Source organism: Mercenaria mercenaria, unplaced genomic scaffold (assembly GCF_021730395.1).
Source record: "Mercenaria mercenaria strain notata unplaced genomic scaffold, MADL_Memer_1 contig_2947, whole genome shotgun sequence".
Lineage (NCBI taxonomy): Eukaryota > Metazoa > Mollusca > Bivalvia > Venerida > Veneridae > Mercenaria > Mercenaria mercenaria.
Window position 1 is genome coordinate 1 of NW_026461041.1, and position 18,157 is coordinate 18,157.

The 18,157-nt window shown below is 35.3% G+C and overlaps 1 protein-coding gene across 1 annotated transcript; it reads left to right on the forward strand.

The window, feature by feature from the left end:
* Positions 1-2,427: 2,427 nt before the first annotated feature.
* LOC128552606 (core histone macro-H2A.1-like) lies at positions 2,428-17,747 on the forward strand (the record flags this gene model as incomplete). The annotated part of the gene is made up of 7 exons (XM_053533653.1): positions 2,428-2,534; positions 5,648-5,899; positions 14,550-14,648; positions 15,023-15,113; positions 16,102-16,191; positions 16,641-16,815; positions 17,579-17,747. Coding segments are annotated over 7 exons (848 nt in total), but the record flags the coding sequence as incomplete, so codon positions are not given.
* Between the last annotated feature and the right edge of the window lie 410 nt (positions 17,748-18,157).

The window sequence follows — 18,157 nt, forward strand, 5'->3', positions numbered from 1 at the left end:
GCCCCATGATACACTGGAACTATCAGATCAACTGGAGTTCGACAGCACAGAGCTGCCCCTGGATCAAACATGACTACGGCCAAATGTCAAATGTTACAGACATGTTAGCTTTCCTTCATTGGAGACGCCTTGACCTTCGCAGAATTGAACAACACCTGGCAATGTTCCATAACATCCTGAACAACCAGGTTGCCATCCCTCTTCCAGACTACCTAGTCCCTGTCTCTAGATCTTCACGTTCATGTCATTCCTTAGCATTCCAATATATCCAGACCAAAACAGATTATCATAAATTCTCATTTTTCCCTAGAACCACTGTTCACTGGAATGCATTGCTGCCGGACATTGTCACCTTGTCTGGCCCTGAGTTCAGTCTGGCCATAAGCCAGATTGAACATATCTCCCCATAATATACCTGCTCTGTTTTTAAGCAACCTTCCTTCAATCTTTTATCATCTTTTATTTCTTATCTTACTAATTTCTTGTTGGTTGACGCGCATCAAGTATAGGTCCCCAGCAGGGGTTTGACTAATTGAAAGATAGATAGATGGAGAGAGTGAACTGGATAGGAAAAGTTACCACACTATCAGAAACATCATTTAGAATGGGCTGTCAAATAAGTTGTAATTATTTCCCTCTACTCTAGTAGTCTGAAGATCCGGCTACTTTTCTTGTACAAGTAAAGTTCTAAACAGACAGAGCCCTACTTTGCAACTTCAACCTTCTACTTCAATAATTAATTAATGAAGGGTACAACTATTTGTTAGAGACCTAGAAATTGACACAATTCTGAGTGTGTCATGATCTATAAAAAAAATAAGTAAAAAAGTTTAAAATTTTTGATCAAATTTATATGAATAAGTGTGCCATAATGAAAATGCAGAAATTTTATGTTAAAGACAACAGGAGTAATGTATTCTGTTTGATAACTTAATATTCCTGAAGAGATCAATCTTTGTGTGTGACCTACAAAATATAATGCCTTCTATCTAAATTTTTATGACCTTGTTAAAGACAATGATTCTATCCAGCCATCTATTACAAATGCTTTCCTCGTCACAATCTACGATTTTTAGGAACTGAATGACAGTTTTTCACTTGCAAAAGAGTTGTTTAGATTTCATGTTATTGTATTGCATCCTTTGCTAGAAAAAAAAATCAATTTAATTTCTGTTAGGCGTAGAACTGTATATTCATGTCACTAAAGTTTTATATTAATTTCATTTTGATGGTGAAACAAGTTCTTCTAAGTTAGAAGTTTTAACTTACATTATCGCATAGTGCGGCAATTTTCCTTTGATCTTTGCAGCATGTTATACATAGTAACACACATTATTACTACAAAACTGTGCTGATATCTTACAAAACTGTTGCGATATATATCAACACGGAAATCTCTATGGAGTTTCATAAGAAAAAAAGTGTTCCGATATATATCAGCACAGTAAAACTGTTCCGATATATATCGGAACACTTTTTCTCTATTGAGGTCCTTTAAAGGAGTATAATTTTTTCCTTTCAAAGAAAAGATGATTTTAGCTCCAGTTTACAGTTCACAGAGAAAGAATTGTCACAAACACCTACATTTATAAAGTAAAAGAATAAATAAACTAGAATATTTCAAAAACTTGATAGTTATTGCCAAATTCAGAAATACATGAAATATATGAAATTCTGAGATTTCTCAAATGTTTCTTTTTCTTTGATTTTTTTTACAAACAAAACAACAAGTTTTACAATATGTCTGGCCAATGAAATGCAAAGATTTAAAACCAATGCAGAAATTTGTTGGGTACTTTTATCTGGGGAACACATTTTCTAAAACAGAAGTTTTAGTGTTTCAGTCAGCGAGGCGCAGAAAGGGAATCAAAATAGTAAAAATAATAATAAACAAATTTAAATGAAAATAATATATAAATTTTAATGATAAACTATGCGATAAAACAGTTATAATATGTAGTGCTCGTGTGTTACCAGGATATATCAGAGCTAGGGGTACATCTCGGTATTTTTCTCTTCACATATCTGTCTCGGCCTACCGGCCTCGACGATATGTGCAGAGAAAAATACCGAGATGTACCCCTAGCTCTGATATATCCTGGTAACACACTCTCACACATACTATAACTATTACATATTTTATGTCATCAGACTTTTTTCTGTATTGAACCTCAAAGAACTAATTTTCATCTGTGTCATTTACAGTTAAAATCTGTGTCTAACTTTACATTTAAAGTATTTACTGCCATAACAGGATTATTGTTATAAGTCTTTAAGAGGCAAGGATTTCTTTTTATTAAGTGTCTTTGATTAACTTAGTGTGACTGGACATGATATAATTATGTAAAACTGAAATATTCATTACCAGGATCTTCATACTTGTACTTTTAGGTGGATATAGTTAAATATGGTGATTTTTTGTTTCAGCTGAGATTTTAGAGCTTGCAGGAAATGCTGCTCGTGACAACAAGAAGACTCGAGTAACCCCAAGACATATACTCCTAGCTGTGGCAAATGATGAAGAACTTCATCAGGTATAGTTTATCTGTTGCTGTTCATAAATATTTGTAGGGCTTTGTCTGTTTAGAACTTTACTAATGTTTTTTTTTGCACTACATCAAAAAACTGTTATTATTTGATACTTTTTCAGGGGCGGCAAATTCAATTGTCCGTATTGCCCAGGTTGTCCCAAAGCTTGTATGGACAAGTGAAATTTAACCAGAATTTACTATATAACTATCAAGTAAAAAATAGCAAATGACAAAAACGGACAAGCAAGTAAAAATCAGATTTCGCCGCCCCTGTTTTTATGTCTTTATTAAGGTCTCATCTGGGTACTACAAAGACTTAAACTAAAAGTAACTACATTGATCATTCTAGGAAATTATTCAAAATATTGTATCACTATCCCCTTAAGGCCAGAAAATTCCCCCTTTTGGTGTCGCCCTTAAATTGAGTGCTCTAAAAGGTTTTCATACAATCATTTATTAGTCCCCTACTGGTTGAAAACCAGTTTCGGGGACTATAGGAATGCACTTTTCCGTCATTCCGTCCGTCCGTCCGTCCGCAATTTCGTGTCCGGTCCATAACTCTGTCATCCATGAAGGGATTTTAATATTACTTGGCACAAATGTTCCCCATGATGAGACGACGTGTCGTGCGCAAAACCCGGACCCCTAGCTCAAAGGTCAAGGTCACAATTGGAGGTCAAAGGTCAACAGGGCTTTTTTCCTGTCCGGTCCACAACTCTCCCATCCTTGAAGGGATTTTAGTATTACTTGGCACAAATGTTCCTCATGATGAGATGATGTGTCATGCGCAAATCCCGGACCCCTAGCTCAAAGGTCAAGGTCACAATTGGAGGTCAAAGGTCAACAGGGCTTTTTTCCTGTCCGGTCCTTAACTCTCCCATCCATGAAGAGATTTTAATATTACTTGGCACAAATGTTCCCCATGATGAGACGACGTGTCATGCGCAAAACCTGGACCCCTAGCTTAAAGGTCAAGGTCACAATTGGAGGTCAAAGGTCAACAAGGCTTTTTTCCTGTTCGGTCCATAACTCTCCCATCTATGAAGGGATTTTAATATTACTTGGCACAAATGTACCTCATAATAAGACGATGTGTCATGCACAACTTTCAAACCCCTAGCTCAAAGGTCAAGGTCACACTTAGCAGTCAAATGTTAACATAGCATGAACAGGGTCTGTTTCGTGTCCGGTCCATAACTCTGACATTCATTAAGGAATTTTAATATCACTTAGCACAAGTGTTCCCCATGATGAGACGACGTGTCATGCGCAAATCCCAGACACCTAGCTCAAAGGTCAAGGTCACAATTGGGGGTCAAAGGTCAATAAGGTTTTTTCCCTGTCCGATCCAGAACTCTGTCATCCATCAAGGGATTACAATATTACTTGGCATAAATGTTTCCCATGATGAGACGACGTGTCATGCGCAACACCCAGTACCCTAGCTTAAAGGTCAAGGTCACACTTTGAGATCAAAGGTCAAGAGGATTTTTTTCCTGTCCGGTCTATAACTTTGTCATGCAAAGCAGGATTTAGATATCAGTTGGCACAAATATTCCCCTGGATGAGACAACATGTCATGCGCAAGAACCAGGTCCCTAGGTCTAAGGTCAAGGTCATATTTAGAGGTCAAAGGTCAAATTCAAGAATGACTTTGTACGGAACATTTCTTCTTCATGCATGGAGGGATTTTGATGTAACTTGGACCAAATGTTCACCACCATGAGGCACCCTTGTTTTTATGCCCCCGAAGGGAGGCATATAGTTTTTGAACCGTCTGTCAGTCTGTCGGTCTGTCAGTCTGTCCGCAATTTTCGTGTCCGGTCCATATCTTTGTCATCGATGGATGGATTTTCAAATAACTTGGCATGAATGTGTACCACAGTAAGACGACGTGTCGCGTGCAAGACCCAGGTCCGTAGCTCAAAGGTCAAGGTCACACTTAGACGTTAAAGGTCATTTTTCATTATAGTGCATTCGTGTCCGGTCCATATCTTTGTCATCCATGGATGGATTTTCAAATAACTTGGCATGAATGTGTACCACAGTAAGACGACGTGTCGCGTGCAAGACCCAGGTCTGTAGCTCAAAGGTCAAGGTCACACTTAGACGTTAAAGGTCATTTTTCATGATAGTGCATTCGTGTCCGGTCCATATCTTTGTCATCCATGGATGGATTTTCACATAACTTGGCATAAATGTGTACCACAGTAAGACGACGTGTCGCGCGCAAGACCCAGGTCCGTAGCTCAAAGGTCAAGGTCACACTTAGACGTTAAAGGTCATATTTCAACATAGTGCATTGATGGGCGTGTCCGGTCCATATCTTTGTCATTCATGCTTGGATTTTAAAAATATTGGGCATGGATGTGTACCACAGTAAGACGACGTGTCGCGCGCAAGACCCAGGTCCGTAGGTCAAAGGTCCTAAACTCTAACATTGGCCATAACTATTCATTCAAAGTGCCATCGGGGGCATGTGTCATCCTATGGAGACAGCTCTTGTTAGAATTACGTCCCTTTGTTCTTACTATAAATAGATTTTATTGTAACTTTTTTATTACTGGCGGTAGAGAAAAATCGAGACGACTTTTCTGTGGTACAGCATGCATGTTACATCCAATTTTTAGGTGTATTTTGACCTATCTCTACCTGGTAAAGAGTTTCTTGTGGACTTATATTATATAGATTTTTTTTTTTTTTTTTTTTTTTTTTTTTTTTAAAGATTAATTTCCCTTCGTTGTTACTATAAATAACTTACATGATAACATTTTTATAATCAGCCAAAAAAATTCAATATGAAAACAACTATAGGTTTTTATATATATAAATTTTAATCCAAGTGTTTTGTTATAACATATTGTATATATAGTACAATATTGTTTATACATCATTGACAGATATCAGTTCATTATGTTATACTGCAGTAGAGAAAATTAGGTGCCTTCCAGTAGGGGACTTTGTATTGCATGGCAATACTTCATTCACTTGTTTTATCTATATTACAAGGTATTTGCAGTAATAAGGATGTAGGTAATTAGAAGGTTGGATGAAAGCACCAATTTGCATCAGTTGCCCAACGTTTCAACACAACACTTTTTTTCTTTTTCTTTCAGATGCTTAAACATGTAACAATAGCCTCAGGTGGTGTAATACCTCGCATACATCCGGAACTTCTTGTGCGGAAAAAAGGTGGTAAAGTTGTGCTTCCCTCAGCTTCAAAACCAGCAGCAGCCTCAAAACCAGCAGCAAAGACTACAAATTTACTGAAAACCACAAATAAGAAAGCTAAAGCTCCAGCACCACCTCCAACACCAACAAAGGCAGCAGCTAAAGGGGCCAAGAAAGGGGGAAAGAAGGGGAAAGCTGTGAGTTTTATCATTTTAATAGTTTAGTATGACAAAATTTCCTGTTTTGAGATAAGGTTATTTTAACACATGCTGACTGGCTAGCCATTCAATACTGTGTCTTATTACAAGAGATAACTTAGTGATAAAAAATAACTTTTCACAGATTCTTTTTCAAGTTTTGACTTTAGCCCAGCAAACATTTCGTGCATATAGACTGCCATACAGCATGAACTGCACACCAGTGATTTTTAAAAGGAGCTTGTGATAATATATGATAAGGACTTCCGAGGTGCGTTCTGCTTAAGGGTCAGGAAAGCTTTTGTTAAAAGCATGTCTATGAAGTAGATGTTGCAATTTTCCCTCCAAGAGGCAGTATACTCTTCATGAATACATGTTAGGTGTGATTCTTCTGGTTGTGTGTAGCAAAATAAATGTTACATCAAAGTGATAGTCAAAAATGTCAGCATATTCATTCATAATCGTATCAGCTCATAAAATTTGCTATTAGGGCCTCCACGGCCAAGTGGTTTTGAAAGAGTGCTGACTTCAGTGCACTTGCCACTTAATGCCGTGTTGGTTCAAGACTATATAGGCAGAGGCCTAATTCTTTCACGTGAGAAAGCCATCAAGCTGGCTAGTGGAAGGTCTGATTGTTCTGCCTAATAAAATTATCGAGGGTTGGGCACAATACTGCCGTAACTCCTTCATTATTTAATTAAATTAATAGGAGTTACAGCAGTATTGCACTCAGCCCACGCTGTGTACATATCTGTGCTTAAATTGTATTGCCAATAGGAAATTTGGGGTCTTTCCAAACTATAGACACTGGAAAGACACCTAAACAAAATCTTACCATTTAAAAAAATAGAAATCCAGTTTTTAATTTAAGGGAAGAAAAATATGTATGGTGATGTCTTTGAAACCTATTGTGAAAAGTTGAAAAAGGAAAAAAAAATATAAATAATTAATTATCTTAAGTGAACAAGACAGTTGATTATTTGATATCATTTGTAATTGTTACATATTAAATATGTACTTACTTTGCAGGAAAGAAGTCGAGAATTGTAAAATGTATTACAAATTGTTCCAGTTTTCAGTTCTTATTTACAGTTTCTAAAATACATTACAAAGCAGCATGCTTCAAGTTTAATATGTCTATTGTTTTTTAAATACTTGGATTCATATTTCATTTTATTTGTAAGAAATTGAAAATAGAAAATGAAAACATGAGTTTTATGCAGACTTTGTTACTTAAAAACATGCTTATTTTTAATAGTGTGTTATTTGTACAAAAGTTTCTTAAACTACTATGGTTTTAAGTCCCAAATGGTTAACATTTCAAATTGGACTAAGCTTAATTGTCATATTTATTTTCTGTATCAGTTTGGTGAATTATTTCTCAAATTATAAACAATTTACAATTTATCAAAAAGTTATTCATGTTATTTGAAAGAACCAACTCCATATTATGCTAACTTGGCTTAAAGCTTTAAGGATCCCTTTATTTTTGGGGTTGATAGGTCTGAAGTCAAGGTCACAGTAACCTTGAAATGAAAATAGTGTTTTATTAATATCTGGAACACAACAGGGGTTATGGCCATAAAATTTCTAGTATGATTGTTTGTGATCAAGAGATGATCCCTGTTGTTTTATGGGTCACTAGGTCTAGGTCATGGTGACCAAGAGATTGAAAACAGGTTGATACACTTTGGCCTGTGACTTTCAAGCTTCATAGGATGATTGCCTGTAATCAGTAGATGGATGATCCCTGTTGTTTTGAGGTCATGAAGTCAAAGGTCAAAGTCAACACATTCACAATTACACACCCTTTTGCCTCTGACAAAACATCATAAGAGACCTATGTGTTTTACAAACAGCTGTTGTTGTTCATAGCTTATAAGAAACAATGATAAAATTTTTATATGTTTTTAAATTATACATATTTTGACTCAAAAGTCAAAACTGGAGGCATGCTGCTTTGTATCTGCTGTTTGATCTACCAAATCTATAACTTTTTTATGTAAATTTTGGCTTTGTCTTGAAAGATGTAAGTTATAAATATTTCTAAAGGTCTTCACAAATGATAGTGAGATCTTTTTTAATCGTAGAATTATCTGTAATAATGTCAATTTTTATGAGTAAGATGTATTTTTTCCTGGATTAAGTCTGCTCTTTGAAAGAAAAAATACAGAAAAATATTTAATTTATTCTAACTAATAAACCCCAAAATGGCTGAAGTCTGCAGTTGAAAATACCCAATCAAAATCATTTTTAGCTCTACTTTTGGAGAAAAAGTAGAGCTATTGCACTCGCCCCAATGCCGGTGTTGGCATTGCCGTCGCCATTGGTTAAAGTTTTTGATAAAGTCAAATATCTCTGTTACTGTAAAAGCTATTGACTTGGAACTTAAAATAGTTATTTACTCTCAAAGTCTACACCAGGAGAAACAATCCCAATAACTCTGATTTGAATTTTTACAGAGTTATGCCCCTTTTTAACTTAGAATGTTTTGGTTAAATTTTTTGATAAAGTCAAATATCTCTGTTATTATCAAAGCTTTTGACTTGAAACTTAAAATAATTATTTACTATCAAATTCTACACCAAAAGAAACAATCCTCATAACTCTGATTTGAATTTTGACAGAGTTATGCCCCTTTTTAACTTAGAATTTTTTGGTTAAAGTTTTTTTATAATAAGTCAAATATCTCTGTTACTATCAAAGCTGGGCCGGTGGTCTAGTGGTAACACGCTTGACTGTCAATCCAGAGGTCTGGGATTCGAATCCCAGTCCAGGCACTGGAAATTTCTGAGATGCTCTTGAGTGTCTTCTAACTAAGAGGCCTGTACTGGTTCTTCCCAGGAAAGACAGCTTTGTGTGTATCGGCGCTATACACCAGGCACGTTAAAGAACCAGACTGTCTATTCGCAAAGAGCTAGGCTAAGTTAGCCGGACAGGCCTGTATCTAAAAAGGATTTCTCTCTATCTGTTCTGGGGGCTTTATCTCACTCTGTCTCTCTGGTCAGATCACTCTGTGTCTGTACTAGTAGAGGATGAATTTCACGCCCTGTGTGGCTGCGTTTGCACTATGTAAAGCGCCTTTGAACGTGTTTATCATGAAAAGGGTGCTATATAAATCTAGTATAATATTTAATAATAAAGCTTTTGACTTGAAACTTAAACTATTTATTTACTATCAAAATTTACACCAGGAGAAACAATCCCCATAACTCTGATTTGAATTTTTGACAGAGTTATGTCCCTTTTTAACTTAGAAGTTTTGGGTTAAAGTTTTATAAAGTTTTTACTGGCAAAGCTCTAATTCAGAGTCAAACACTGAGAAAAGTCGAGCGTGCTGTCTTACGGACAGCTCTTGTTTGATGATAAATCAAAAAATAAGCAAGATATTTAGAAAACTGAAAAAGTTCACATTACCACTCTTTGAGTTCTTTGAAAATATAGTAACATTGTGTTATATATTTAAAAGAAGTTATTATTAAGGAACAATCTTCTTATGAGAAAGGTGGATCAAACAGTAACCTTTACTAATACATAAAGTTAACCCTTACCCTGCTAAATTTCTATAATGAACTTGTCCATCTTTCACTTTGGACAGTACCATTAACTGTTAAAAGGGGTGCTTACCAAAAAGATACTGACTGAATGGCGAACAGTGCAGATCATGATCAGACTGCACAGATGTGCAGGCTGATCTTGGTCTGCACAGGTCACAAAGGCAGACTCACTTGCCGCCAACAGGCTAAGGGTTAATTAATTTTTGTTTTCTAACAATGCACATCAACAGTTATGCTTATTTTACAGCTTTTCATAGTTATATTGCACTGAATATCAGGTGAGTTACAAGATATTCCAATTGACAAGTTCATTAAAGTTTCAAGTTTTCTTTCCAAAAATTTAATAGTCAGAGTTTTTTTATATGAATTATTTCGAAGATATTTTCATATCCTGTCACAAAAACGTATGCACAAAATATCATCTTATTATAACAAGTCAAATTTTGGTTATCTCAGAAAAAATGCCTGATCCCTTGGAATTTGAGATACTATGTTTAAACTTTCTTTTTTTCTGTTGTTCATTATTTATTAAAATAACAAGTTACACAATTGTTACTGTTGGTGTGGCTCACACTGTATTTTATATAATAATGGGATTTACATAAATAAAAATATTATGCAATTTATAATCTTTAATAGATTAATATTGATTGAATGTAATTATATAAATGCTTAATTTTACCATCTGGTTCATTTTTTTATGCCCCCAAAGGGAGGCATATTAGTTTTCAACTGTCCGTCCGTTCGTTCGTTAGTTAGTTCGTTCGTCACAATGTAAACTTTTTGCATGAAGGCATTTTAGTCGCGAACCACTGCACCCAGGACCTTCAAACTTCACATGCTGATAGTACTTATTGAGTATACCACCCCTACTGACATTGGGGTCACCAGGTCAAAGGTCAAGCTCACAGGGGCCAACGTTAACTTTTTGCATGAAGGCACTTTACTCGCGAACCACTGCACCCAGGACCTTCAAACTTCACATGCTGATAGTACTTATTGAGTACACCACTCCTACTGACTTTGGGGTCACCAGGTCAAAGGTCAAGGTCACAGAGGCCAACGTTAACTTTTTGCATGAAGGCACTTTACTCGCGAATCAATGCACCCAGGACCTTCAAACTTCACTTGCTGATAGTACTTATTGAGTACACCACTCCTACTGACTTTGGGGTCACCAGGTCAAAGGTCAAGGTCACAGGGACCAACGTTAACTTTTTGCATGAAGGCACTTTACTCGCGAACCACTTCACCCAGGACCTTCAAACTTTACCTGCTGATAGCACTTTATGAATACACCAACCCTACTGACTTTGGGGTCACCAGGTCAAAGGTCAAGGTCACAGGGGCCAACGTTAACTTTTTGCATGAAGGCACTTTACATGCGAACCACTTCACCCAGGACCTTCAAACTTCACGTGCTGATAGTACTTATTGAGTACACCACCCCTACTGACTTTGGGGTCACCAGGTCAAAGGGTCAAGGTGCTGCGGGGGCATTTGTCACCATTAGTGACAGCTCTTGTTTTCAAAGTAATATACATGTATATTTATTTTTTAAGTAAATTGTTACAAACTTGCGGAGTTAAATTTGTAAAATTTTCTTTTTCTTTTAGGTAACAGTTTAAACAATACCCTTAAAAAGTGTTGGTAGGAAACATTGTGTTGCGAGACAAAAAAACTGAAGAAAAATGGTGCTAGACATTATGGCCAGTGAAAAAAATGTTCATTTTCATTCTGGTCTGTTTAGATTTCTAAGGTTGTTTATAGTGTTTAGTTTTCCTGTGTTCAGCAAGAGCTGTTTAATTAACTGTGTATGCTGTAAAACAACTGTAACTTTGAACAGTCAGTAGCAGTTTTATTAATAACCTGGTAAAGAATAAAACTGGACATCAAAGAGTAAGATGTGGGAAGATAGGAGACTATTAAAGCTGCCCATGGTCCATCTCGATGTTAACTTGACAGTTGGAGAGTCCTTGCAACAGCAGCAGCAACAACAAGAACAACAGCAATTCGTTTGACTTCACAGATGTTTTTTACATTGGATTCATTGCATTTCTTATATCTTTATAAGCAGAGGAGTATAATTCTCCACTGTTTTTCCAGCCATAGTTTGAATATTTTGTACTTGTCGGTCTGTATGTATCCTGAAAAAAATTTGCACCCAGCCAGTCATTAGTCCAGAAAATCTTGTATTTGATCAATCATAAGTCCTGAAAATATTGTTTCTGACCATCCATGTACATCCTAAAAATTTCAAGTCTTCATCTCGAAATCGTCTACAGATGGAATGATGTAAAATATTAGCATTATAGAAAAGAAAGATTTTTTATTGAGAAAAGTGGGTGAATTATGTTTGGAGATACAACTCTTACTTTTTAGTATATACATTGTTCCATATAGTGATGTTTTTTGTGGCCATTAAACTGGTTTTTAGCTCCACTATTCGGAGAATAGGGGGGCTATACTACTCGCCCCGGCGTCGGCGTCGATGTGACCCTTCTTGGTTAAAGTTTTTCGGCAACCTTTGTTTTTCTGTCATATCTTTGTTACTATTGCTTATATCTTACTGTAACTTCACATAAACTTTGTGCAGTATACAAACAATGTATGTGTAGGGGCTGAGCCCATTATATCCAAGGTCAAGGTCACCAGGCTGTTATACTTAGGTTATTTTTAAGGTTAAAGTTTTTCGGCAACCTTTGTTTTTCTGTCATATCTTTGTTACTTTTGCTTATATCTTACTGTAACTTCACATAAACATTGTCAGTTTGTCCAGTATACAAACAATGTATGTGTAGGGGCTGAGCCCATTATACCCAAGGTCAAGGTCACCGAGGTGTTATACTTAGGTTATTTTTAAGGTTAAAGTTTTTTGGCAACCTTTGTTTTACTGACATATCTTTGTTACTATTGCTTATATCTTACTGTTTGTTACTTCACATAAACATTGTCCAGTATACAAACAATGTATGTGTAGGGGCTGAGCCCATTATACCCAAGGTCAAGGTCACCAGGCTGTTATACTTAGGTTATTTTATAAGTTAAAGTTTTTTGGCAACCTTTGTTTTTCTGACATATCTTTGTTACTATTGCTTATATCTTACTGTAACTTCACATAAACATTGTCCAGTATACAAACAATGTATGTGTAGGGGCTGAGCCCATTATACCTAAGGTCAAGGTCACCAAGGTGTTATACTCCGGTTATTTTTAAGGTTAAAGTTTTTCGGCAACCTTTGTTTTTCTGTCATATCTTTGTTACTTTTGCTTATATATTACTGTAACTTTACATAAACATTGTCCAGCATACAAACAAAGTATGTATAGGGACTTGGCCCATTATACCCAAGGTCAAGGTCACCAAGGTCTTATACTTAGGTTATTTTTAAGGTTAAAATTTTTCGGCAACCTTTGTTTTTCTGTCATATCTTTGTTACCTTTGCTTATATCTTACTTTAACTTTACATAAACATTGTCCAGCATACAAACAAAGTATGTGCAGGGGCTTGGCCCATTATACCCAAGGTCAAGGTCACCAAGAAGTTATACTTTGAATTATTTTCATGTTAAATTTTTTTGAGAGCTTCGTTTATAGACATATCTTTGGTACTTTAAAAGATAATGACTTGAAATTAAAAGTATTTGTTTATAATCATCTGCATGTGCGGCTACATACCCCATAACTCTAATTGTGTTTTTGACAGAATTATGCCCCTTTTGTACTTAAACTTTTTTGCAATCTTCGCTTTCTGGATACTACTTTAATGCAATATAAGATAAAGACTTGAAACTTGAAATGTATCTTTATCATCATCATTTGCATGTGTGGTAACAATCCCCATAACTCTGATTTGTATTTTTGACCGAATTATGCCCCTTTTATACTTAAATTTTTTACAAACTTCGTTTTCTGGACATAACTTTGGTACTATATAAGATATTGACTTGAAACTCAAAATATATCTTTATCATCATCATCTGCATGTGTTGTATTTGATGGAATTATGCCCCTTGGTGTACCTTCCTTTTAAAGTAGAGGTCTCTTATTCAGACATATATTCATTTTACTGTCAAATCCCCGAATAGTGGAGCGCGCTGTCTTACGGACAGCTCTTGTTACTCTATGAATTTTAAACTGCTGCAAAATGTTAGTTGTTAGTTATATTATTTTTATTTATGTTTTTTCTTAATTTATCATTAAAATAATATAGCAATGATGCTATTTTGGTAATTTGTAACATTAGGTTGATGTATTTAATAAAATAAAGTTATAAAAAACTGTATGTGAGTTTTTATTCTGTTTTTGACTAATTTATAAATATAGATTATTGAGATCAGCTGTTGTAACTTTTACATTTGCAGACAACTTGAAGTAGCAATACATGATATCAGTATTCCATATTTACATGCAGCCTACAACATTTGCACTTACTTTTGTGTATATACATGTATATACATATATTAGTAAGTAATAATGTTTTGCCTTTTAGTGAAGTCAGTATCATTTTATGATGCAGTTATTGCCTTAAAAGTAGGTCAATATGATGATTTTTAGACCTCAGAAAAATGAGCCGTGCCATGAGAAAACCAACATAGTGGGTTTGCGACCAGTATGGATCCAGACCAGCCTGCGCATCTGTGCAGTCTGGTCAGGATCCATGCTGTTCGCTTTCAAAGCCTATTGCAATTATAGAAACTGTTAGCGAACAGCATGGATCCTGACCAGACTGCGCGGATGCGCAGGCTGGTCTGGATCCATGCTGGTCGCAAAGCCACTATGTTGGTTTTCTCATGGCACGGCTCAAACGATTTTGATGGTGGACCTAGCCAGAGTAATCATGGGACTAACAGACATGTTCATCAGGATTTTAGTGCAGCTCAGTATGTGTTTATGGGTTTGCCAGTATGATCATATGACTGTGTTTAACACAATGGAATGGACTATGAATATAGACTTAATGATAATTCAGTTAATTTACAGGCTGATGATAAATAGCAGATGTTCTTGATATCAGTTTGCACTGTTTCCTGTGTCCAGTTGCAAAGAGAATTGTTACATCATATCGATTATATATTTTTGAAATTTACAGGCTGGGAGTGACAGTACAGATTCTGCTCCAGCAGCTAAAGGGACAACAGCTGGAGGGTTCACCATACTTCATGAGAAAAAACTCTTTCTGGGACAAAAGGTATCGTATCATCAGGAAACATAATGTTTATATGTTGACAAGCCATAACAAAAGTCTAGTAGAAGTCTTAATGAAATAGTTTAATGATAAATTATATGAATAGAACAGATCTGAAATTCTTATAACACTCAGTCTCTTATGATCAATTAAGACATTCAATGCAATTCACTTGAGAAGTACATTAATTTCAAAATTGATGTAGTGATGTGATATTGCAAGAAAACTTTTTACTTAAATTCTGTTTATTAGTTGTTTTTTTTTTGTGTAAAGCTAGTACGGGGAAAACATTTTTGTTTTAATATTGCTTCTGACATTTGGCTCTTTTACGGATTTTATCATTGTATTCTAAGAAGTGTATTTCCCTGTAATTTCAGCTGACAGTATTACAGGGTGATATTGTCAAGGTCACAGCAGATGCCATTGTTCACCCAACTAGCAGCAATTTCTATATGGGAGGAGAAGTTGGTTAGTATTTAACAGCCTATGTTATCTTGTTGTGCAACCTTCAGCTCGAAGTCTTTGGCTTAGTTGTACCTATGTAGATAGTAAACTAAATATGGAGTTTATTTTAAAAAATATATTTAGAAAAATATTTTACTGTTTTTGCATCTTAACAATTTAAACTATTTATTAAAATAAATGATTGTTATAGTCTGTGATAACATCATAACAGTAATGTATATTTGATGTTGTTTGTTCTCTTTAAAAATATGATTTTTGTTTTTAAATGTAACAGTGGAACTATCCAGTACCGATACTTAAGTGTCTTCTTGATATCATTGAAAATTAGAACCTGCCACTGTTAACAGCGTATATACTGTGAAGTCATAGCTGTCAATTATACTACACTCTCCTAACTCCATACTTCGAATTTTTTATGCTACCTCTGCCAAATTGTTAAGATTTTGATGAAAATTGGACACAGTTTTATATGATCATTTTGTTTTGATATAACAATAATAGCATTTGGATGGAAATTTTGTTGTTCTATAACAGTTACAGTAAGATAACCCAAATAGAAAATCTCAAATGAGTAAATCTTAGATTAGATACTACTACCGGTAATTAGTAGTATAGGGTACGTTTTGCCTGCACTCTTAAGTAAACAGTATATAAAGACTGACTTACTATTTAGATGATTAGGCAGTTGTGGGAGACATGCGCTTTTCTCAAAAGCATCTCTAGTATTAATTGATGTTTTGCGTTCAAAATAAATTAATACTTAACATGCTGAGTGCTAGTCCTGATAAAAATTCACAATGCATCTGTAGCATTCATTTTGCTTGCAACTCAACAGGTATGTGAATCTCACTATATTCCGCCAATTTTAAGATTTAGTTACTCTTTTCACATACCTGCCACTAGCATGGGTAAGTTTGTTTGTTGGAAAGGTGTGATATGACTACTGGATATAAAGACGAATTAAAGATGATCTATTTTTCTGTCACTACAGGTTCAGCATTGAAGAAAGCAGGTGGTAATGAGTTTCAGGATGAAATAAAGTCACTACAGTCGTCTCATGGCTCACTCGACACTGCCGGTGGTATGGTTTTTTATTGTTTATTACTAGAGTAAACGTGTCTGGTTGGTTCCTGCAGGCACTGTGTCAGTGCTGGTTTGAATCTAGTTCAACATGTTATGTAATTATCACTTTCTTATAATTCCTGTCTGATATAACATCAAACTTACCTGCAGGGGTGTAATTATTTAATTATGCAAAATGCAGCTGAATTCAACATTACAAAATTTGCATTTCAAAGTCTTTTAGAATTTTGGACTTTCATTTATACAAGTCCTCAAAGACAGTATAGGACATAATAATAATATATTTTGAAACTTTATTTTAATTTTAAGGGCAACAATTTAAGGGAATTGACTCAAAGATTTGAATGACATAAAACCTAAGGTGGTTTGTCAGCTTCCTTAACCGAAAAGGACATGTTTTACCATGATTTAATTTTGTAATAAACTTTGTATGCATATTGTTTACAGCTGCAATATGTCAAGGAAAGAATTTCCCAGCAAAATACGTTATCCACGTAAACAGTCCTGGCTGGGGATCAAGCAATGCACAGCAGTTACTCGATACTGCCACTAAAAATGTTCTCAAATTAGCCGACGAGAAAAATTTGAAATCTGTAGCTATTCCGTCAATTAGTAGTGGAAAGTAAGTTTAAAAAGTCTGAGATCTTATGTTAGTTATCAGTGTTCAAGTATGACTGTTTAAATAGCAATTTTTTAAGAATTTAAAAAGACCAGTCCATGGTTGAACCTGGGGGCAGTTTTAGAAATTCTAGAATATAATTTGAATATAACAGAAATGTTAAGGATACATGTCCAATAGACAAATAAAACAAATTATATGTGTTTTAACCAAATTTTGGTTTTCGAAAAAAAAATTCCTATGTCATTCATGTACACTGATAACTCAATAATTGTGTATTAATTGTGCATGCTAGATTTTGTGATGTTTCCCTAAGTGTTACTGTTTTCATATCTTTAGTACAAAAACTACACACAGGTCTTTGCACTCAAACAAATATTTAGAGTATATTAAGTCTCGGGAGCTTGGAGGCAGGAAATAGTTTTTAGAAATTCCTGATCAGTAACATATTCATGAGTGTAGTTTAATAGTCAAAATTTCCTGTATATAAGCTGGTTTGGCTTGAAAGGATGTAGGGAGAGCTTGCTTCCTGTGCATTGTTTTTGTCCAGTATGCATGTAAGAGCATTTTTGGCATATCTAGAACCAAAATTACATTTAGAACCAGTTCTGAAAATTGTGTGCAGGACTTGGTCTATTGCACCTGCATGGAGCAATGCTAGTGATATCTGTATTTTACAGTAATCTTGGGGAAATGTCATGAAATTGTCCTATAATACCTGTATCATAGAAATTTGCTTCATGTCATGTTTTCATTCTTTCATCAGCTGCAATCTGTCCTGGGCACAAAATTCCTGCTAAATATGTAATCCATTGCAACAGTCCTAACTGGAGCGCTTCTAACCCTGCAGAACTGTTAGATAAAACTGTGAAAAACTGTCTTCAGTTAGCTGATGATAAAGACCTTGGAAGTATAGCTCTACCCTCTATAGGCAGTGGCCGGTAGGTTTTCCTGCTTTGCATGGCTTTTACTTTTTTTTTTAAGTGCACTCCTTTGTTTGTCCTCTGTTGTGAAACCACTTAATTTTATGTGCATGAAATTTCATGGTTTTGGCCAAAACGGCTACTTCATGGAAATTGAATTCATGGATTTTGACCATTTCACATAAAATTAATGGCAATTTTACTTGTTCATTTAGGTGTTTCCTTATTTTTTCCATATGAGCTCTTGAGCTTAACCCTTATCCAGCTGCATTTCTATAATGGACTTGTCTATCTTTCAATTTGGAAAATACCTTTATCTGTTTACTAAAAGATACTGACTGAATAGTGAACAGTGCAGATCATGATCAGACTGCACAGATGTGCAGGCTGATCATGATCTACACTGGTCGCAAAGGCAGAAT